This window comes from Acomys russatus, chromosome 16, assembly GCF_903995435.1.
Source record: "Acomys russatus chromosome 16, mAcoRus1.1, whole genome shotgun sequence".
In the NCBI taxonomy this organism is placed as follows: domain Eukaryota; kingdom Metazoa; phylum Chordata; class Mammalia; order Rodentia; family Muridae; genus Acomys; species Acomys russatus.
This window is the reverse complement of record NC_067152.1, coordinates 35,645,544-35,667,620: the sequence shown is the minus strand read 5'-3', so window position 1 is coordinate 35,667,620 and position 22,077 is coordinate 35,645,544. Positions and strand designations below refer to the sequence as shown.

The window sequence follows — 22,077 nt, the reverse complement described above, 5'->3', positions numbered from 1 at the left end:
GTTGATACATAGTATGCTATAATCAAAATACAACCTTAAATTTATATCAATATACAAAGACTTGATCAACCAAAAACCATCCACCCTACCTTGGGAATGGAGTGTCGTTCTCTTAAAATTGTTTGATTAGCTATCAAGCAACTGATTGCATGATATAGCCGGGCATCAATTGCATCAGTTAATATACTTTTAAATATATTTCTGAACTAGTATCAAAGCAAAACTTTCAATTATAGATACAGTCCATAGAAGGACTGGCAATCTTGCTGATCCTGCCACATATCATCATAAAGACTGAACAGCAAAAGCCAGCTTAAAGGACAGAAGTTGCACTAGGCACTAAGTAGGGTATTGAACACAGCTGGCAGCCCTCAATAGAGACGGCTACAAAGCCATGAGCCTCCCACAACTGAGATGGCTGCCAGTCATGTGACTGCCCTTAGTCAAGATGGCAGTGAAACTATGGTTCCACCCTTTCTATCCAAAAATCAACATGGCAGCCAGCCACATAGTGTTAGAGGCTATAGCAAGCAATTTTTAAAAACATAGCCATACTCAGAAAGTAAGGACAGACATATTGCTAAGGCGGTGATTTTTTAGCCCTTTTGAGAATGAAGGACAAACATAATAGCCATAATATTTAGAAAGCAAAACCCAAATTTTAACAGTGTAACCAGGATTGAATCATAACATCCGAGCCCCCAGATGTTACAAACATGTACGTACATATATCTTAAGATACATAGGCTAAAAGTGCAGCTTTAACACCTCACTAAAGAAACATTGTTTTAAATCCTAACTTTAATAACTAGTTTTCAATACGAGACAAGAGTTACATAAAAATCTCATCTTAATTTAAAAGTACCTTTGGAGACCTGTTTCCCAGATGCATTTGCTGTTTAGAGTGGCCTTAACCCTGAGTTATGAGCTTAAGCTAACTTTTTATTACAGATGTTAAAGATTTTCTTCAGCATCTCCAGTAACCAGTAATTTATAACCAAGGTGTACAGAACACAATAAATTCATACATTTAAAACAAGTCAAAAATCAAACATTTAAGCTAGACAGACAAAACTTTTCTTACTTTCTCTAGCCGTAATTTCAAGGGGAAAGTATCTTGCCACCTGTTAAGTCCAGGCAGGAGCTGGAGCTTGCCTTTAATGGAAACCGGTGGCTTGGACCTGGTGACCAGTGTCATGTTATGTAGCAGCAGCATAGGCCCAAACTATATCAGGCTCTGGACCCAACTGCAAGCTGGAAAAAGCTTCTGCCACGGCCATCCAGCTACTGCCCATCTAGGGCTGCCCCTGTGGTCGCTGTGTCCTCCTGGGACCTGTTCAGTGGCGGGGCACTTTAAGAGACAAGGAGGAAGTAGTCAGGCACCGGAAGTTCTGCTTCTGTTCCTCTCTGTGCAAGGCCGTAGATCTCGAAAGCAGGTGGAGAGCAGGGAGTGCCGCTGCTGGCCAGGCACTCATGTGTCCTGCACCAAGAAGGATTAAAAAAAAAAAAATCCATGCATGAGGCAGGGTCCCCAAGGGCCTCCTCTGCTCGAGGCAGGGGGGCCCCCTTCCCCCAGGGCTCACCAATGTTCAAGTGGCCACAGGAAATGGGAGGCACCAGGATCCCGCCACTGCATGGTCAAGCCAAACAACGCAAGAGCAGGGAGCGGGGCACATGGGCCAGCATGGCACCTGGGGCCTGGCCCATTTCTAGAACTGAGATGGTAACAAGGAAACAGAAACACAAAAGGACCACACACAAACAAAAACGTACCAGTATGGTGTGTGTGTGAAAAGAACCAAAATTCAAAACAGTAGACTATGCCAAGAGCCAGTGAGCTCCATCAAGTTCCACCAGAAACCAACCCAGAAGCAGCCTGTCCCTTAATGGAGCTCCGCTTAAGTCAAATGACAGCCTGTCCCTAGAGTGGGTTCCATCACTTCCCACCAGATACCAAACCACTGTCCCTTAACTGGGCTCCGCCTAAGTCAGAAAACCAGAACCAGGGTGGGTCGGAGACATCTCTTGACCCACCTGGCAAATGTTCCACTAGCACGTCCACTTGGATCACCACACCTGGATCACCCAGACCTTTAGGATTCAGCTTAAACCATTCACAGACTCAGACTGACTGGACATTCAGGGACATAACACAGAGACATGGACAGAGCACTCAGACAAAACACCAGCCAGCCATTCGTCCCAGGTTCAGGGCTCTCTGGGGATCTTGGGGATCTCAGACAGCTCCCAAATGTTATGCCCAGATTGCTAGATTCCCAAAGACCACCAGGAGTCCAAAGCCATGTGCAAAAGCTAGAAGCCTTTATTCAAACTGGAGCCCAAGGGCCCTCAAAGCTCACCGAAGAAGCAGATAAAGCAGTGGGTCAGTAGAGCGAGAGCTTTTTGATTGTGGGTACAGCAAGGAATGGGAGTCTCCAGTTTGCCAGTTACAGGATTGGTTGACATTTAGAAAGGCTGGGTTGGCACCAGGGGATTGGTTGAGCCTGACCGCAAAACGCGTAAGCAATCTATCTATAACATCTGGGGATGTTAGGTACTTTCCCGCTGTCCCCTGATTGGCTCAGGCCTAGGGTGGTTCTTTTCCTGGAACAGTTGGTGGTTTTTTTCTAACAACAGAGGTGAACTTAGGGGCAGGCTCAAGAATGGTGCCTGCTGACAAAATGGAGTCACTTTGGCTAGGGCTCTTCAGTATCATTACTACATCCTGTATGGTTAGGTCCTGGCTGGGGCAACAATGGAATGAAGAAATAACAGATCGTAAAGAAATGGCAGATACATACATCGAAAAGCTGAGATCACATGGGCTGTGCCTACTCGGATGGAGGGCACTTACTATGCAGGAAATTTAGGACGATTATTGTGTACTAAGGAAGGGTAAACTAGGCTGGATGAGCTAGGTGGGGAGCAGTTTCAGGCTGCAGGCATCCTGGAGGAGGAAGCCGAGGATGCTACTTTTTGCACACACTGGTCAATAATGCATACACTCTCAAACTTGGACCAGAGGAAGGCTTTCCCATTCGTCTGAGACTCATCTGAGGGAGGGATTGGCACTGCCGTGGGTTGAAGCACTGGGGTCACTGGCACAGCCACGCCCATGTCAACAATGCGAATTGACTCGGGATTCGTCCACTCTCTGAATATCACTGAGCTTTGCTTTTCACACCTGGCTGAAGGGCTCTAACATGTACCTCAAGAAAGGACTTGGGCTCCAGGGATATTGTAAGAGCCAGAGGACCAGGAGGACTATTGTAAAAGTGTCTCCTGGACAGGTCATGGATACAGTGCCCGTGAACTCTCACCAGCCGAGTTATCAGAACAAGACCTGTACAAGATCACACCAAACAACATGCCACCATGGATGAAGGGAGGGATCTCAAGGCAGCACGGCAACATCAGCAGATGGCTGCTGAGGAAGGGAGAGCCAGTTTTACTCAGGGACAAGCCTCCAGATGATAGGTTGCCAATGCCCACAGCCAAGTACATATGCACAAACTAATTATACTCTGTAGGGGGGTGGTGTGTGTGTGCGCATGCATGTGTATAAAACCATTATAGAGGAAGATGACACAGATTTGGAGGTTGGGTGTTGGGGGATTCTGGAGGAAGTAGAGTAGGGAAGTAGAGGTAGATACGATGAAAATACTTGGTACTTTTAAAACTCTCTAACCTGATCAAAGGTAGCTCACTGTCTACAAATAAAATGACTTCTTGAGGTGAGAAAATGCCCTCAACCCACTTACATAAATGTTTTTGTTTTAATCTCAAGAGTGGGGTTTTAGTTTGGGCTTTAGTTTGTCCATAGCTGATAACTGTCTCGGGAAGAGTGTGGTCTTTGCCTGCTGGTAAACGGCCTGCCTAGTGCGGTACAGAGAGGGGCATAGACTAGGACTCTGAGGAAGATAAATAAGAGAGCCGAGAGGGAGAAAGGGTGGTGTAAGACATGTAGCAGTTTGGAGAGACCAGAGACCGATGGTGGGATGGCTTGGAGATAGATGGAGAGAGAAACGTTCCGATGAAGTGGCTCAGGGGAGACTGTCTGCTGCATTTGCTGTTGATGGACATTGGTATTGCCCCAAAAGAACCCAATTGACCCTAAACAGCTGGGAGAAGTAAAGGGATCTGTGCCCCCCCTCCCTACTAACCTTCTTTCTTTTACTGAGGGTTAAGAAGTTGATGGAAGGGAGGTAGATGCTTCAAATACCCCAAATAAAATAGAGCTTAAAAACAAGCGTCAACAATCCACATTTTCTAGACTAACAGAAATCAGTAGCTGTTCAGTTCTGTGAGTTAGTGCTCACCACGGATGAGTAGAGGTGGAATATGGAAGTGCATGTTGTCACGTGTTGAATATTTGCACACTCAGAATTCATACATAGACACACTAGCTGACAACGCATTCGAATTTGAAGGCGAGTTTTTCTATATTTCCCTAACTACTTCCTAGCACGCCACTTGTCTTCCAAGCGGGACTCTCAGAGAGACTGTAAATACCTTGTTTCTGCTTTCATCCTTGCAGGAAAAAAAAAAAAGCTATTGAAAGATCAATCAGAAAACAGCTATTCATCCTTTTCCTAGATGCCTGGACCCACACTCTCCATTCCCTCTTTCTACACTGGTTGCCGTCTCTCCACCACCTCCCTGCTTATCAGGGTACAAAATATTGAGAGATTTAAGAAATGGGTTTTAGTGGCAAAGTGTGGGAAGGGTCCCCAGATTTTAAAAGCGCCTATTTCTACTCTTAGCCACCTGCCTTTTCTTTCACAGGATCTGCACAGTTTGTAACTCAGTAATTGTGTCCATGTGTAAATGGGTGGCTTGGTTTTTCTCATTAAGATTGGAAGCTGTCTGAGGACAAGGAGGGAGCTGGTGCTGTTTTGGTCCCCCCGCGCCATGCTAAAAGCAGCATAAATGGCCTGTAATAGATGCTCAATACGCTTGTTGAATGAGCTATTGCACGAATGGAGAATGCAGACAAAGTGCTTTCCTTGCACCTTCTCGTTCTTATTCTACCAGCTTAACAGCCAAATCATTCTTCTGGCCCTTCCAGACGGCACAAGATATACAAAGAACAATTCAACCTCACCTCCTTGGATCCCCCGCTGCAGTTCCGACCGGAGGCAAGCTGGGTCCAGTTCCACTTGGGGATCAACAGCCACGGGCTGTACTCCAGATCCAGCCCTGTCGTCAGCAAGCTCCTCCATGACATGAGACACTTCCCCACCATCAGCGCTGGTGAGGTTCATGGGGTCAGCCCAGAGGGACTTACTTTCCCCCAAAGGGTGAGTTGAGCTATCTCAGGCCAGGCTTCAGGAACTAGTCTTTGGTGGCCACCACTACATGACAATACAAGGTTAATAAGCAAATCCCATTCCTTTTGAAGGAGATCTTATAGCCTTAACCTTGTGACAGAGACCGAAGGAGATGTTCTGTAGTCTTCAAGGAAAGTGACCATCACTGTTTACTGAGTGCTGCTTCCATCGTACCAGGCGTTGTGTTCCGTCTTATGTCCTTTTAGAATAAACACTATCACTGCCAGTTACAGAGGGGGGTTGGCAAACTGAATAAAGCCAGTGCTGGAACGAGGGTTCAAACACAGGCCCACTAACCCCAAGTGTGTACTTTCAAGCACCTATGACAGGACATGTGATGTGGGACATTATTAACAGAGGCAAAACTAGACCAAGAGTGGCTGGAGTGTACAGGGAAAGGCAGAAAGCATGGAGCCTGGGATGGAGCAGGCAGAAGAAGGTTGTAGCCCCAGGCTCTAAAAGATGGTGTCTGGGTGCTCATGGCTAGGATTGCCGAGCTTCATTAGTCCCTCCTCCTGTGGGGCGGGAACCCATCTTTGGCTGGCTCTCTCAGGAACACTAACAGAAGTGCTCACTGCTCCTTTTCTCCTTCACAGATTACAGCCAGGATGAGAAAGCCTTGCTGGGGGCCTGTGACTGCTCACAGAGTGAGTGAACGACCTGGCCCCACCCTCCAACCAGCCTCCACTAGGGGTTCTCCCTGCCCAATCTCTGAGAACTCAACACTTCCCCCAGCCACCCACAGTAAAAGGCATCTTGGAAACTCTGGGGAGCATCACACTGGTGGTGCGGGGCTGGGTATCATCAGCATCATTAGGGAGCTTGTTAGAAACACAGCATCTCTGTCTCTACTCTGATTTCCTCAATCAGAATCTGAATATAGATGGAATCTTGGGTGATTGGAGTAGGATTATAGATCCAAAATGTGGGTGTACAGGACAATAGTTCCTGATGCACCATCTTACACCTGAGAGCTTTACAAAATACTGTCACCTGGCCTCCACCTCCAGACATCCAAGCTCAACTGCAGAGAGGGTGGCCCATGGCCTTTTTATAATCTCTTTAAAATATCCCAAGTGATTCTCAGGAAACCATGGTTGAAACCTAACTGGGGTAAGTGTCAGAAAGAATGGAAAAGCTAGGAGAAAAATATATCAGAGCTCTCCTCTGGGTGCTGCAAACTGGCTTCAGGTAGGTCTGAGCAGTGAAGCCTGCAGACTGCTCCTAGCCCTGAGTAGCCTCAGTCACCTACCTAGATATGTTTACCACTGTTTCTATATATGCATGGACGACACGTTCCTGTAAGCCCAGGATTTGAAAGGCTTAAGCCAAAAAATCATGTGTTCAAGGCCAAACTAGGCTACATAAAAAGTTTAAGGCCAACCTGAACTATGCTGTAAGAGCCTATCTCAAAGAATAGAGGGAGGGAGAGTAGGGGAGGAGCGTGCAGAGAAGAGAGTAAAGGGGGGGTAGGGAAGGGAATGGAGAAAGGGGTACAGAAGAGAAATGAAAAGGCAGGAAAAGTAGGAGGAGACGGGAGGAGAGGCAACAAAAAGAAAGGGGAGAGAAGATGAAAGGTTAGCAAGAAGCCCATGTGTCAGGATACATCTTCAAATACACAAAAATGTTCAGGTCCGTAAAGAGCATTCTCAAATGTGCTGTTTTAAAACAGGAAGCAAACGTTCCTGGGTTTGATCCCCAGCACCGCAAAACAAAATAAGATAAAAAAGAAGAATTTTACAAGCCCTAGACCCAGCACAGGCATAGGATCTTAAATAGGAAGCCATTACAGACACAGAAGTGTGACACAACAGACGACATAGTGGGAAGCTAAGAGATCACAGCTGACACTCAAGGAAAAGAGGCCCAGTCCTTTTAGGAAAACAGTCTCTGGGGAGTTTTCAGTCATGTCTCTTTGGGGAACCTTGTATTATCTGACTTCTTCCCAAATGGACACAATCACTGTCGTGGACCCCTCTGCACACATGAGCCAAAGCCTGACATAGTGGGAGGTTTGCCCCTCGGCCTTTGCAAAGCATGCAGTCTTTGGTGTTTTCTTAAGTAACAGAAAAAGACAGGGTGTGTGAGTGCTTCCACAGCCCAGAGCTTAAACATCACCCTTCTGCCCCTCACAGTTGTGAAACCCAGTGGGGTCCACCTGAAATTGGTTCTGAGGTTCTCGGACTTCGGGAAAGCCATGTTCAAACCCATGAGGTAAGCGAAGCGTTCCTTCCTCACCTCCGTGCCCCCCCCCCCCCGGCAGCTCTCAGGGAGCCTTAACCAAAATATAGTAAAAGTAGCCTAACATTTCCCGCATGTCCATCTGCAGTACACATGGAACTATTTTGGTGACAATGATAATCATTAAAAACAGTAATAGCTGCTGTCTTCGTTAGAGTTTTATTGCTTTGGACAGACACCATGGCTACGGCAACTCTTATAAAGAGAACACTTCATTGGGGGCTGGCTTACAGTTTCCGAGGTTTAGTCCATTATCATCATGGCGGGAAGCATGGTGGCATGCAGACAGACATGGTGTTGGAGGGAGCCGAGAGATCAGCATCCTGACCCACAAGCAACAGGAGAGTCTGTGCCACACAGGGCATAGCTTGAGCATAGGAGAGAGACCTCAAAGCCTGCCCCCACAGTGACACATTTGCTCCAACAAGGCCACACCTCCTCCAATATGGCCACACCTCCTAGTAGTGTCACTCCCTATGGGTGAAGCATTCAAACACTGAATCTATGGGGACCATGCCTATCCAAACCATCTCAGCTACTCTGACTGTTAACTCAGTGCCTTAATAGCATCAGTGCGGCACACTCTGCATGAATTATATGGTTTTAGACATCGACTGACTCCTGAACGTCATGAGCCAAGTGTCACTATAATGTCCACACTTTGGTGGAGCCGCCAAGCCTATGAGAAGCTAGCTTGCCCCAGACTCCACATGCTGAACAGTGGGCCCAAGAATTGCAGCAGGAAGCTAGACTGCTAAGCTGACTCTCTCCTACTAAAATGAATCCTCACCCTCATTCTGGACCAACCATCTCCCACTTTTTGACATCACAAAGTTTACTTACGTGACAGTACTGGCTTTGAAAAACCTAGACAATAAGAAAGAAAGGCTTCTAAGTGAAGTCAAAGATGTGTTTATATTGATTTGTATTTTATTCATAGCAACAGCCGTCTTCAGATTTAAAGTACATTTGCCTGTGTGTGTGTGTGTGTGTGTGTGTGTGTGTGTGTGTGTGTGTGTGTGTGTGTGTGTTTGGGTCTGTAGGCCACAAGTTTGGCTTTCTTGGAGTACAGTACAATGCCTTGCCCTAGCACAATGTCCCTCTTGTGGATGCCATGCATAGGAAAGACTGTCCCTATAAAAGGGGCCATTGCTCATGCCTCATGCTCCTCTAAAGTCTTCTGCCTTCCAAGGCTGGTTACTCGTGTTAACTGTGATCCACACATTTCTAGCTGACCGAGGAGAAGCCTACTGAATAGGCCAGTCACTAGCTGTGGTGCTGAAGCCTAGAGACACCAACACTGAGTCTCAGTCTCTGAGCTAGGGGACAAAAGCACCTCTTTTTTTGTTTGTTTGTTTGTTTGTTTTTGTTTTTAAATAAATCACTCTTTTTTTAAATTAATTTTATTTATTGCATATGAGTGCTTTATCTGCAGAAGAGGGCATCAGATTACATTATAGATGGTTGTGAGCCACCATGTGGTTGCTGGGAATTGAACTCAGGACCTCTGGAAGCACAGGTGGCGCTCTTAACCACTGAGCCACCTCTCCGACCCAAAAGCACCTCTTGAAGGACAGGTTTGGAGCAAATGAGCTGCATGTTGGCTTCTTTTTGGAGCTTTGAACGACTGGAATAACAAAGTCCCATCTGCTCAGAGTCCAGTGGGCTTTCGGTGATATGAAAGAAACATTTTAATACCATCTGTTCATATATATGAATTTTTAAAATCCCACCACCCACCATATAAAACAAGTCAGGAAGTTAAAAATGTTGCCACATACACACTTTTCACATTTCATTTGCCAAAAGTACTTAGCACTGGTCCTTTCATCACTAGAGTCAGGTTGAGTGTCAGTGTTAAGCCAAGAGTAAATTCTTTGCTCTCTTCTCCTGCCACTACCTACCACTGTTTTGATCATTGAATCAGGCCACATGGCCGGCACAGACAAGGTCTTCCCACCATGTTAGCTTTTGCATAGTGGTGACCAAATAGCCAAGAAAAACAACTTAGCAGCGAAGGATTTGTTTTGGCTAAGGGTTTCAAAGGGCTCAGTCCCTGTGGCAGGGAGGGTGTGTTGGAGCATAGAAGTTCTTACCATAGTGTCCAGGAGGCAGAGAAAAAGGCACATAGGATGAGATGAAGGAAACATGGACCCAATGACTACCCTGCCTCCTTCCTTTCACTGCCTTCCCAAAGTACTATCGTATTATGATGTAATTGGCCTAGAAAGGCCATGCACACACTCAAAGTTATGTGTTGTTGACCTTGTAGGCTTTTCTCAGTCTAATCCAGTTGCCAACTAAGCTTATAACCACCACACAAGCTAATGAGTCTGCCTCCATCCTATAAATAAAACCATGAAAGAAATGGAATATAAATAAAAACACTCCTTTTCCTAAGGACAATTTCATGATGGAAACTAAAGCCATCAAATTGTGTGTGTGTGTGTGTGTGTGTGTGTGTGTGTGTGTGTGTGTGTGTGTGTGTGTGTTGTGCACATTTGTGAGTGTGCTTCTATGACTGTATTGGTGTCTGTCTGTGTGTTGTTGCAGGTGCTCCCACATGTGTGTGTGTGTGTGTGTGTGTGTGTGTGTGTGTGTGTGTGTGTGTGTAAGCAAGAGGAAAGCCTTGAGAATCGTTCCTTAGGTCCTGTTTGCTTGCTATTTTGTTCTTTGAGATAAGAGTCCCTCACTGGCCTAGAACTCACCAAATAGGTGAGTATCTCTGTCTCCCCAGCACTGATGCCAGGCTTTTTTGAATGTGGGTTCTGGGTTCTGATTAAATATCATTCTTCATGCTTGGAGACTGACCTATCTCCCCAGTATTTTTATGTCTTCTTGTTTTTGTTTTGTTTTTTTTTTTTTTTTAAGATTTATTTATTCATGCATTTTATGTATGAGTGTTCTGTCTTCATGCACACCAGAAGAGGGCATCAGATCCCATTACAGATGGTTGTGAGCCACCATGTAGTTGCTGGGAATTGAACTCAGGACCTCTGGAAGAGCAGTCAAGTGCTCTTAATCACTGAGCCATCTCTCTAGCCCCTTATGTCTTATTTTTAAGAGACCGGGTTTTCCCATAGCTGGTTTCAAACTCCTGGGCTTAATGATCATGCTGTCTTGGCCTCCCAGATGGCTGTGCTCATCACTTGTCACTCAGCCACAGCAGTGAGTGGACATACACAGCCATGAGCAGAGACCCCAGCAGGCACATGTGACTCTTCAGCATCATGCTCCTTTAAATAAGCTCCATCAATGGGTTCTGGCCAGCCAAGAGTTTTAAGTTATGAGTACCTAAGAGAGTACCAGTTAGAGCAGGTCACCTAAGGAACACTAACGAAGGAAACAAAACACAAAAGGGCCAAAACCATATGTAACACAAAGTTGCACTCACAATTTTATGAAATTTAGTATTAAAAAAAAGCAAAAGCATATTGTCATATTTAATGTGTTTCCTAAAAACGTGTGTGTGTCCTTTCTAAGTAAATTAAAGTGGTAAGCACATGTCTCTTTGCAGAGAGAATGTAAATTTATCTTTGGAAAGTATACATTCTGAGCATGAAGGCTGAAGGCGATACTTGTGCGTGTGTGTGTGTGTGTGTGTGTGTGTGTGTGAGAGAGAGAGAGAGAGAGAGAGAGAGAGAGAGAGAGAGAGAGAGAGAGAGAGAGAGAGAGAGAGAGAGAGCGCAAATTGCACAACACACATATGAAAATCAGAGATGGCTTTTTTTTTACTTTTTAAATTTTTATTTATTCATTTTATATCCTAGTGGTAGCCCATCTGTCCCTCCCCCTAATCCCCCTCCCCTATTCCTCAGAAAAGGGGAGCCCCCCTACCCACCCGCCCCAGCTCTTCAAGTCCCATCAGGACTGAGCACGTCTTTTTTCCACCAAGGTGAAGTAATTGAAAAGCTGGCAAAAATGCCCATGCCAGAGACAGCCCCCATTCCCCTCAATAGAGGACTCACATGAAACCTGAGCTACCCATCAGCTACATCTTTGTAGGGGGCCTAGGTCCAGTTCATGTAAGGTCCTTGGTTGGTGCTTCAGTCTCAGTAGGACCCTCTGGGCTCTGGTTGGTTGGTTCTGTTGGTCTTCTTGTGGAGCTCCTGTCACCTCTAGGTCCTTTTTCCCACTAGACCAACTTTTCACCAGACTCCCTATACTTTACCCAGTGTTTGGCTGTGAATCTGAGCATCTGTTTCAGGGCACTGCTGGTAGAGCCTCTCAGAGGACTACTCTGCTAGGCACCTGTCTGCAAGCATAACAGAGTATCGTTAATAGTGTCAGGGGTTGGTTGTGAGATAGCTCTTGGGAGTCAGCTCTTTCCTTCCACTATGTGGGAACCAGGGACAGAACTCAGGTTACCAGGTTAGGTGGCAAGCACCTTCATCCACTGAGCCATCTCATTGACTCCAAGGTGATACTTTAAAATATAACATACAGGATACATAATACAAATGAAGTACATTCCTTAGTGCTCAAAATAGAAGAGTCAATGATGTCAAGTAAAAATAGCCTTCCAATTTTAAATCTATCATATCCCGTATGAAAAATCGGAGATCATATGTTCTTATGGGAGAATGGGGACAGACACGCAGCATCCAGCAATGCCCCCAAGCCTAGATGTGACAGCTATGCTAGACCTGGCTGCATCTCTACAGTCGACTTCCAGCAGCCTCTCTGTGGTTTTCAGGATTGGCCTGTGCTCTTCTGGCAAAGTGTGCCTTATTATTCTGGTTGTTTGTGGTGCTTCTGTTTACGCCCTCCTTTGCTTTTCCAGACTTCGGAAAAGGTCCACACTCTGGACTATAAAATTATTCCAATTATCATCATCCTCCCTCACTTAATAGCATGAAAGTGAAGTCAATATGGAGGCCGGAAGTCAGACCAGGATGCCCCAATGATTAGGAAGCGCTTTCCCAACATGGCACCACACCCCACAACATACTTGGGCAGACTGACGCTCTTCAGGAATCCATTAGCAATTTGAAAATGCAGCCAGAGTGGTACCATCTATGTCGGGCTCCCTAAGCTCTCTGGCTGGGCCCTTTCTCGTGTGCCACCTGAGTTTCTAAGAGTTCTGTCACCTGTATTTCTCCCTCAGACCCGTAACTTTGCAGTCTTTGTTCACAATCATACGAAGTTCCTTGTCTAGCACTTTCTAGCACTTTCTATTGTCAGGTCGATTCACACCTCACCTTTTTTCATACTTGGGCATCTAGGTCCACACCATCATCACTTCTAATAACCCACTCTCTCTGGGTAACACCTGCACAGGATTGCTTGGTCTTCCTTTCTTGGTTTTTGTTTGGTTTTGTTTGGGGGGCTTCTGGGGAGTGGGGGTGGGGGGTAAATCAGCCACTAACTCCCAAAGCTCTTTAAGCAGGAAACTTGGCATTGATTGTGCCTATAAGAAACCTGCTTTTTCCTACTTTGCATGTACCCTCCCCTGCCCGGGAGGGAGAGCCCTATTCCTAATTTGTGGGTCCACCATCTACACCCACACAAAAAGCCTCAAACAGACTCGCTCCTCGGGCTTACCACTGAAGGCTGAGTCCAGGGCGTGATTCCTCCCTTCCTTCCAGACAGCAGCGAGAGGAGGAGACGCCCGAGGACTTCTTCTATTTCATAGACTTTCAGAGACACAATGCTGAGATCGCAGCTTTCCACCTGGACAGGTAGGCCCAGCCCCTGGAGATGGCACAGACTCGGCAGGACTTGGTCCTTCCTTGCTTTTTCTCTCTTCTCCCTCAGTGCAGGGCCTTCAAATCTAATATCTCCTTCCAACTCCATTAGGTTAAAAACAGAGAGCCTCTTAACGTAATGAACAAGTTGCATATGTTATTTTTTTTTTATTAAATGTTATTTTGTTTACATGGTGCATCATGTAGCCCAGCTTGACCTCTAACTCACCCCACAGCTGAGGTTAGATTTGAACTCCTAACCCACCCGTCTCTGCTTGCCAAATACTGGGGTTGCAGGTGTACACGAAACAAGTATAAGGAGTCGGCCCAGATGCAGGGCTTTCCCCCAGTCCCTGGCTGTCCCTCACATCTGAACAAGGCTCCTTCTCTTCCAGGATTCTGGACTTCCGACGGGTGCCGCCAACAGTGGGGAGGCTAGTGAATGTCACCAAGGAAATCCTAGAGGTCACCAAGAATGAAATCCTGCAGAGTGTTTTCTTTGTCTCTCCAGGTGGAGTATCAGCCAAAGCCACACTCTGGGTCTTAAGTATATGTTAAGCATCATGTCCACTGGTAGGTTCAACAGTAGTCTGAGCTCTGCCACTAACACATGCACTATTGGGGAAGGAGGGTGCTGCCGTCCAACACTCCCACCAGGTCTGCTTAAGCATAACACCAGATAAACTATGGAGTAAACAGTTGTGGGAGATGCTGACACTGAACCTACAACGCTGGCTACCCAGGAGGCAGAGATTTAAGAACATCCATCACATGATAGGATGCTCTGAGACAGATATGTGAAACTTGGTACCCGAAATGTTCAGTTTAGTAGCATCCTCTAGGCCCAACAGCCTTTTCCCAAGCCAGGAGTTGGAATTTCCCATCGTCCTCCTAAGGGGTTTCTCAGAGCAGATGACATATCTATCAGCCCCCCACTTTACTTTCCTCTCCTCCCTCAACTTTCAGCTAACAACGTATGCTTCTTCGCCAAGTGTCCGTATATGTGCAAGACTGAGTATGCTGTCTGTGGCAACCCGCACCTGCTGGAGGGGTCTTTCTCCGCCTTCCTGCCATCCCTCAACCTGGCCCCCAGACTGTCAGTGCCGAACCCCTGGATCCGTTCCTACTCTCTGTCGGGAAAAGAGGAGTGAGTTGGCTTCCTGACCACAACAGCATGTCCAGGGCCCTGCAGCCCAGCTCTTCAGAATGGCCACATGTAAACCCTAACACTTATCTCAATCCTCTTATTGGTCCTAGGACCAACAGATTGGATGTTTGCTCCCTTTATTTCGTATATTGGGCTGTGAAGCTCATTATTCTATGACAACCACATAGAGACAGGTTGAGGAGATGCTCAGCGGGTAGTGCTTGCCATGTGAGCATGAAGACCAGCGTTTAGGTACCCCAAACCCCACTTAAAGCCAGGCAGGTATGGCAGCCACCTATAATCCAAACATACAATACAACAGACAGACACTAGATTCCCAGAACAAGACATCTAAACAGACTGGTAAGAATTGGCAAGCTCTGGGTCCTGCAGGACATTGCTTCAGCAAATAGTGGGGAGGGATGGAGGACACTGGACATCAACTTCAGGCCTTGCATACATGCTTACCTATACACACATGGGCACCCACACACCTGAACATGTATACATATGCACATGCATATCACATACACCTCTAAAAAGAAGCACACAAGAGCTGAGGGAGTAAAGCCTAAAGCTAGACATTTTGGCTGTATACTCTGGGCCTAGTATATCCATCACAGTGGATGCACCAAATGAGTGGACTTAGTGAACAGGTCCATTGCAAATCACCACAGTTCTGGTGGGAAGAGCTGACCAAAGTACTTCATTAAGACTATGTGAAGGCAGGGCATGCGTGGCAGAGGCTAGCCTGTGGGAGGTCATGGGGTGGTGTAGGAGGAATTTGGGAGGAGCAAGCAGGTGTAGTGTTGGTCCAGCCATTTTACCACCTGTGCTGTGACCTCCTAGCATATGGCACCCCAGCCTTCGCTTAGCATTCAGCAAAGTCAAAGGATTCTCTGAACCTTTCCATCACCTGGAATCTGCAACCTCCCTTCCCAGATGCCCTTGCTAGATGCCAGGGTCCTTCTGAAGAGACCCAGGTACCACCTGGCATCCTGAGATCACTAGGCCAGGGCAGGCATGGGGAAGCAGGGATTTGTGAGCGTGGGTATGGTTTGGAGAGGGCCCCCAACACCCTGGCATCTTGGCTTTTCCAGCCCCAGGATTTCTTCTCCCCCTCAGGTGGGAGCTCAACCCTCTTTACTGTGACACAGTAAAGCAGATCTACCCATACAACGGCAGCAACAGGCTCCTTGGTATCATCGACATGGCCATCTTTGACTTTTTGATTGGTAAGTACCCCACTCAGGGCACCTGGCAGAAACGTACATCGCTCTTTGCCTAGGACTCCGGGAGACCTTAGCAAAATTACGGCCTGAATCATGAGGATTAGCCAGCCCTACATCTCCATATTCTCACATGAATTCCAAGGGGACAAAGTTAGCATGCCCTGGTTTCTTAGAAGGGAATGGGGTGGCATAGGCTGGGGAGAGGAAGGTATTGAAGTGGTCGCCACTGGTGAGACAGATGCACCACCCTGGCCAAATGGGCATCGGCTCTGAAACTGGATGTTCACTGACAGGAAGACAGTATGAAGGTGAGAAGTGAGTATGCAGCACCACGAAGGCCAAAACAAGGCCTTGGCTCCACAAACTAGAAATCTTACCATCCATTGTGACCAGGAAGGGATGCTGCCATCACTGTGGCTGTCTTGCCTGAGAAAGCCCAGCACTGATGTGTACAAGAGACACAATGGCAGTTCTGCTCACTAGACTGCCAGGGTGGGGCTGGGGGCGGGGTAAGCCTAGAAATGCTGGCTGTGATCCATGTGCTAAGTGTTGACTGGCCTCCAATCCCAAAACACAGGCCAGGAGCTCCCTGTGACCTTCAGACCCTTGCTCTGCTCTCTCCCCTCCACTGCAGGAAACATGGACCGCCACCATTATGAGATGTTCACCAAGTTTGGGGACGACGGGTACCTTATTCATCTTGACAATGCCAGAGGGTAAGTACTAGTGGCCACGTCCCAGCTCTCCCTGTCTCCTGCCACACTTCCTGCAGCTGCTTGGACACGGGCCCTGAGGACGGCCTGCTCTGCCTGGACCAGCCTCCATCTTGTCCTGTTTGCCACAACCCTTTTTCTTCTCTTCTTTGCTAAGCACCACTATTCTCCAGTGCATAGGCACTACTGTACCCACCAATGAGCCATGCTGAGATTTCCTCTATCTTTTCAGTAGTTGGTACTTTGCTGGAAGCACGGTATGGCTTAGCCTGTGGCTGGCCCACAGAGGCAGAGGAAGTGTGGCTGTGATCTGGCTGGGGTGGGAACTGATGAGACAGCTGCCATGGTGTCTAGCCTTATCCCACCCAATTCACAGGAGGGTTAGAGAAGACAGCATGTGTGAAGGGCCCTGCTTGCTGAAGCCCATGTCTTCTCCTAGGTTCGGACGACATTCCCAGGACGAAATCTCCATCCTTGCCCCTCTCTCACAGTGTTGCATGTAAGTTTTTATACCATTAAGCACCATGAGCAGATGGCAGTTCAGACATTTCCTCCTGCTTGCAACCCAGCTCTGAAAGCCTTACTCAATCTGGGACATCGCGGAGACAACAGTGTGAGCTGCCTTGTTTCCCACACTGCGGCTATTAGCTATCAGCTATCAGTGTCCCCGGTAACGTCTCCCTCGCCCTTTCACAGAAAACAAGATCTGATCTTTTAGTCAGGTGTGGTGGTGCACATATTTAATTCCAGCACTTGGGAGGCAGAGGCAGGTGGATCTCTGTGAGTTCGAGGTCACCCTTGTCTACACAATGAATCCAGGACAGCCAAGGCTACACAGAGAAACCCTGTCTTGAAAAACAAAACAATAACAAAATCATATCTTTTAAAGTCGCCAACTTCAATGTTTAACCCACTTTTGCCCATATCAACACTCTTCGATATGATTAATCAGCCCCTTGCTTTTCCTCAGGTAAGCTCTTAGATATTGCTATTTCATCCCTGTCTGCAAAACCCTGATTAAAGTCTAGTAAAGCTGGATCAGACTGAAATTCTGGCCCCTTCTCTAAAGGGCACCTAACCTATCCACGTCGCCAGCATTTTAGCCAGGCTTGTGACATTAGATCCCTCTTAGCTATAGCTAATTATAAAGATATGACTGGGACCTACCAAAACCATCCCATTTGTTCCCTTGGCACATGAGTGGTACAAATCAACTCCCTGGCTTAATTCAAGTATCTCTCCTCCTAGGCAGGATGAGCAGTAGTTGTTTATGTAAAAAAAATAAAAATAAAAATAAAAAATAATAAATCAGACAATTAAGCTGCTTGCAAGGCTGTTAAAGAAATCCAAACCCTGAAGTCAGAATGGACCCAGTCACTTGTCGTCTCTATGGTTTTAGAATCTGACACAGGAGACACATTATGAAGTTGGCATATGGAAGATGGGTTTTTAGATAATGGATGGGTTCATTCACCTACTAGAAGTGTCTCCATCAGCTTTAAATATTAAAAAAAAAAAAAAAAAAGAACAAGACAACTTCGGTTAACTGTGATAGCACTGTCAAAGTAACTGTACATGGCTGGGCATCACCATTGACGACATTACAATTACTAGAGGTCTCACTTCAGCAGATAAAGGGACCAGAGTCCAAGCTGCCCTCTAGCCTGCATGCGCACGCACGGGCGCGCGCGTGCGTGCGCGCGCGCACGCACACACACACACACACACAGAGGCACACACACAATGTGATAAGAGGACAAATGGCTTGACAACTCTTGACTAAAGGCAACTGAACAAAGGCTGCTACCCACCACCACTTCCTTTTCTACATGGCTTTCGTTGAAATGTGTTTGCCTGGAAATAAAATCCCTAAGAATAAGAGCTGCATGAGCTGCTTGTGGGAACTGGGCAAGCACAGACCAAGTCAACCTTCCTTACTTTGCTGACCTGGTTCCACTGGCTTTGTCTCATCAGGATAAAAAAGAAAACACTTCTGCACCTTCAGCTGCTGGCTCAGGCTGACTACAGACTCAGCGATGTGATGCGGGAGTCACTGCTGGAAGACCAGCTCGCGCCTGTCCTCACAGAACCCCACCTCCTGGCCCTGGACCGCAGACTTCAAATCATCCTTCAGACAGTGGAGGACTGCATAGAGGCCCACGGGGAGTGGAAAGTCATAGCTGATGGCCTAGCACAACACTCAGCTCCAGACTCCGGCCAGGCTAATCTGACAAGCTAACAGCTACAAGAGTGAAACCTAGCAACACACAACTGAAGCCAGTGGTGGGTGCTGGTGTGTAGGCCCCTTCTGCCCCCTTCTACCCTGGGGTGCTGAAGGCCAAGTCACAAGCTCAGGGAGGAGGCAGGAATGCTTTCAAAGAGCAAGCAGGATCCAGCAAGCCTCATCTTTACCCTTGGATGGAGGTCACCACCTCTGGAGTTCACTGGCTGGGGCTCTATCTTCCTAGCAAGTCCTGGCTCCATCAAGGCTGCAGACTATCTTCTGAGCACACTGTGAAACCTGGATCTGAGACAGGCTTGGAAGGTTTGGAGGCCCTGTTCCCAGGAGGAGTTTTTACTCTACCAGGTCAAATAAAAGGACAAATGGGTAACTGGCTTCCTTCAAATCCTTACTGTATATGCAGGTACAGTAAAACACCTGGTTCACAAAAAAAAAAAAAAAAAATCTTCAATCTCCCAAACAGACCTAACATCTGTAAATCTCACGTTGATATAAAAGTCACCTTTTACTGACATTCCGGTCCCTAACACTATCTAAATACAATAATCCCTACCAGGTCACTCCTCAGAAATACTAACTACAGGTGAATTTGCTCAGAAAGGGAGCACTTCAGTCTGGAGTATTAAAACTAAGGAATTGGTAACTGAGGAACTGTGTGGCTCACACAGTTGGAGTGCTTGCCTAGCAGGTACAGAGCCCTGGGTTCAACTCCCAGCATCACATAAACGCATAAAATGCCTGTAATGTCAGCACTCAGGAATGAGAAGCTAACACAAGAGGGGTTAGCTGACAGCGGGTTGCATGGCTTCACCATATCATTTTATCTTCTGATACAAGCCAGATGATCAAAAAGTATGAGGGAAAACGAAAAGGCATCTTTACAAGGGACAAAAATCAAGAATCAGGAATGCCACCCAGTCTGTGTATGTCCAAAGAGACAAGACAACTGACAATGGGTGGTACTGTTTTGGTCTTCTGAGATTTGGGGCTCATGTAGTCAGGCTGGCCTTAATTCTTGATTTTCCCACCTCTACCTCCCAAGTGTCTGGATTACAGGCATGAGTCACCATTCTTGTCTTGCAGTGGATGGTTCTGACTCATCCTAGCACCCCACATTATGGGCACACAAGCCCTGAACTGGCACAATAACCTTGCTTCTATTTACCCTAAAGCCTCGCCATGTCCCAGACACTTGACTACTCTCAAAGTCAAAACGTAGGTTTGCAACCCTCTTGAACATGCATAAGCCCCTACCTCCAACGTGCAAGGAAGAGAACTAAGGCCCTCAAAAGAGTAAAATCACATCATTCTGTGATTTAGAAGGTATTCCAAAGTGCACAGCATCACACCCACTTGTGAAGTTAAATTTGTTAGCTGGAATGGGTGCTGTGACTCATGCCAGCAAATCCCAGCCCTTGAGGAACAGAGACAAGAGTGTCAAGTGGAAGGCTGGACTGGGCAATGCGGAGGAAACCAGTCCCAAAGACCTATCAGGGTGGCCCTTTCATGAGGCACAGCTTCTTGCATCATCAGCTGTTTCTCCTATTCTCCTGTCAGGGAAGCACTAGGAAGCCACACTGGAGAATGAAAAATAAAAATAATAAAATAAAATAAATCAAATGTTCAAAGAAAAACTGGTTTGAGACCTTCAACCAGTGTCGAGTGAGCTGCAGTCCATTTCCAACGCTGCCTCCCTTGCTGCAGACTAGTTTCTGAAGATTCTAGAATAAAAGTTCTGCTGTACTTCTCAAAACCATAACTGAGTTTGATCATAATATGCTGATTAACTACACTGACGTCTTACATTCAATTTTTCTAACCAAAAAACAACAAAAACCCTATGACCATCATTTTTCAAAAACACCAGAAAACAAAAACCTTCCACTCACAGAGGTATCAGGTCCTTACAGCTTACTCACTCTGAACCATTGCTCAACTTACCATGAAAAAAGTATTGAGTCTATGTGAAAACTTTCCATGTTACCAAGGCAAGCAAATAACAAAAGAATGCGCTGGTGGAGAACAGTCTGGAGGGATGTGCCTTAGCGGTCTCAAAAGCCAGGCCCATGATCTAAGGGTTAGACACATCTCTGTCAGGAGGCAACTCTGTCCTATTAAAGTGCTGGCCACTGCACTGCTCAATTATCACCGCCCCTGGGGAATCACAGGTCAGGCTCCCAGGCTTCTCTCGTCCCATTTTACCAACCCATTACTACAGAATCTCACCTTGTGTGGTAAAGATCATTTTACATTGTTGGTTCTTTAACACTGCATCTGCTTACTACACATACTTTCACAGTAAGTAACAGCCTTCTCACATTCAGGACGTAAGCCAGCACATGAACACTATCCTTAGGGACCTTTTAAATAGTGACTGACCTCACTAGCAATAAGCATGAAAACACCAAAAAATGTGGTGCTAGGAGGGCCCCCAATATGACACATCCACAGCTGATTGCTAAAATGATGCTTTGAACCTCATTCAGCACAGGGAGGGGGAAAGTGCTCAGCTCAAGTCCCCCAAGATTGCTTTACATGTATAGGGGTCTCGGGTCACACTTACACTGTACCAAGAAGGAAAACTTTAAAATACAGAATCCACAGACACTAAAGAACAGCTGCAACTCATTTGGGATTGACAAAGCTAAGAATAAAGAAAAAAAAGTTCTCCATCTAGTGGCAACTTTTCAAAATCACAAAACAACTTAAACTAGTTCTTATAGGAATTCGAGCCTTTAATCCCAGCACTCAGAGGCAGGAGGATCTCTGTGAGTTCAGCCTGGTCGACAAAGTGAGTCTAGGACAGCCAGGGCTACACAGAGAAGGCCTCTCAAACAAACGAAAACCTAGTTCTTACATCAAAGAAACAAACAAAAAGATACCTATGGATGGTTTTAGTTACAGGAGTCACAATGTCGTCACATTTCTAAAGTTATGACAAACATTTTAGCTGTATATGTACAGCTATGGAAATTCCCCAAAATGTAAGGAGGAAGAGATTTGTGGTTCCCCTTAATAGACATGCTGAAGGACAAATTAAATTAGCTAACCATGCTTTTGATCCACTGAAAGTACACTGCCCAGGGCTTAGTAAAAATTCACAAAGGGTCCAACTATTTGTGGTTGGAGATAAAGTGACAAAACCCAACAACAACAACAAAGTGCTGCCATTGTGCTAATTCAATTACAAAACGGCAACAGTAAAATACACCATGGCCCAAGTTTTAACAAAAGAACTAGACTACACCGAGGACAAAGGACCCTGACTCCCTCAGTTACAGTCCATCCTGGTGAGAAGGAACTGTGAACCTGGACAAGGCACAGCTCACAGAGCAGACATCAGCCATGTTCCAGCACTAACTCCTGCTTCCCAGCATGCCAAGTTCCCCAACCTGAGGAGGAAGCGCTGGGAACAAAGCCTGGTGTGGGAAGATGAACGCATCCCTAAGTAGCTCAAGGCAGAGCTCATCAGCAAACTTGTGCTG

General features: G+C 46.5%; 1 protein-coding gene across 1 annotated transcript in view; it reads left to right on the top strand.

Annotated features, from left to right (window-relative positions):
• Fam20a (FAM20A golgi associated secretory pathway pseudokinase) overlaps positions 1-18,997 on the top strand; it is a 55,479-nt gene extending 36,482 nt beyond the window's left edge. The window contains exons 2-11 of the mRNA XM_051158960.1: positions 5,069-5,253; positions 5,927-5,977; positions 7,466-7,544; positions 13,160-13,252; positions 13,654-13,769; positions 14,225-14,405; positions 15,531-15,640; positions 16,272-16,353; positions 16,790-16,849; positions 18,325-18,997. Of these exons, the coding sequence (XP_051014917.1) occupies positions 5,069-5,253; positions 5,927-5,977; positions 7,466-7,544; positions 13,160-13,252; positions 13,654-13,769; positions 14,225-14,405; positions 15,531-15,640; positions 16,272-16,353; positions 16,790-16,849; positions 18,325-18,589 (1,222 nt within the window). The 3' untranslated portion in view covers positions 18,590-18,997. The remainder of the gene's footprint in view (positions 1-5,068; positions 5,254-5,926; positions 5,978-7,465; positions 7,545-13,159; positions 13,253-13,653; positions 13,770-14,224; positions 14,406-15,530; positions 15,641-16,271; positions 16,354-16,789; positions 16,850-18,324) is intronic.
• Positions 18,998-22,077: the final 3,080 nt, after the last annotated feature.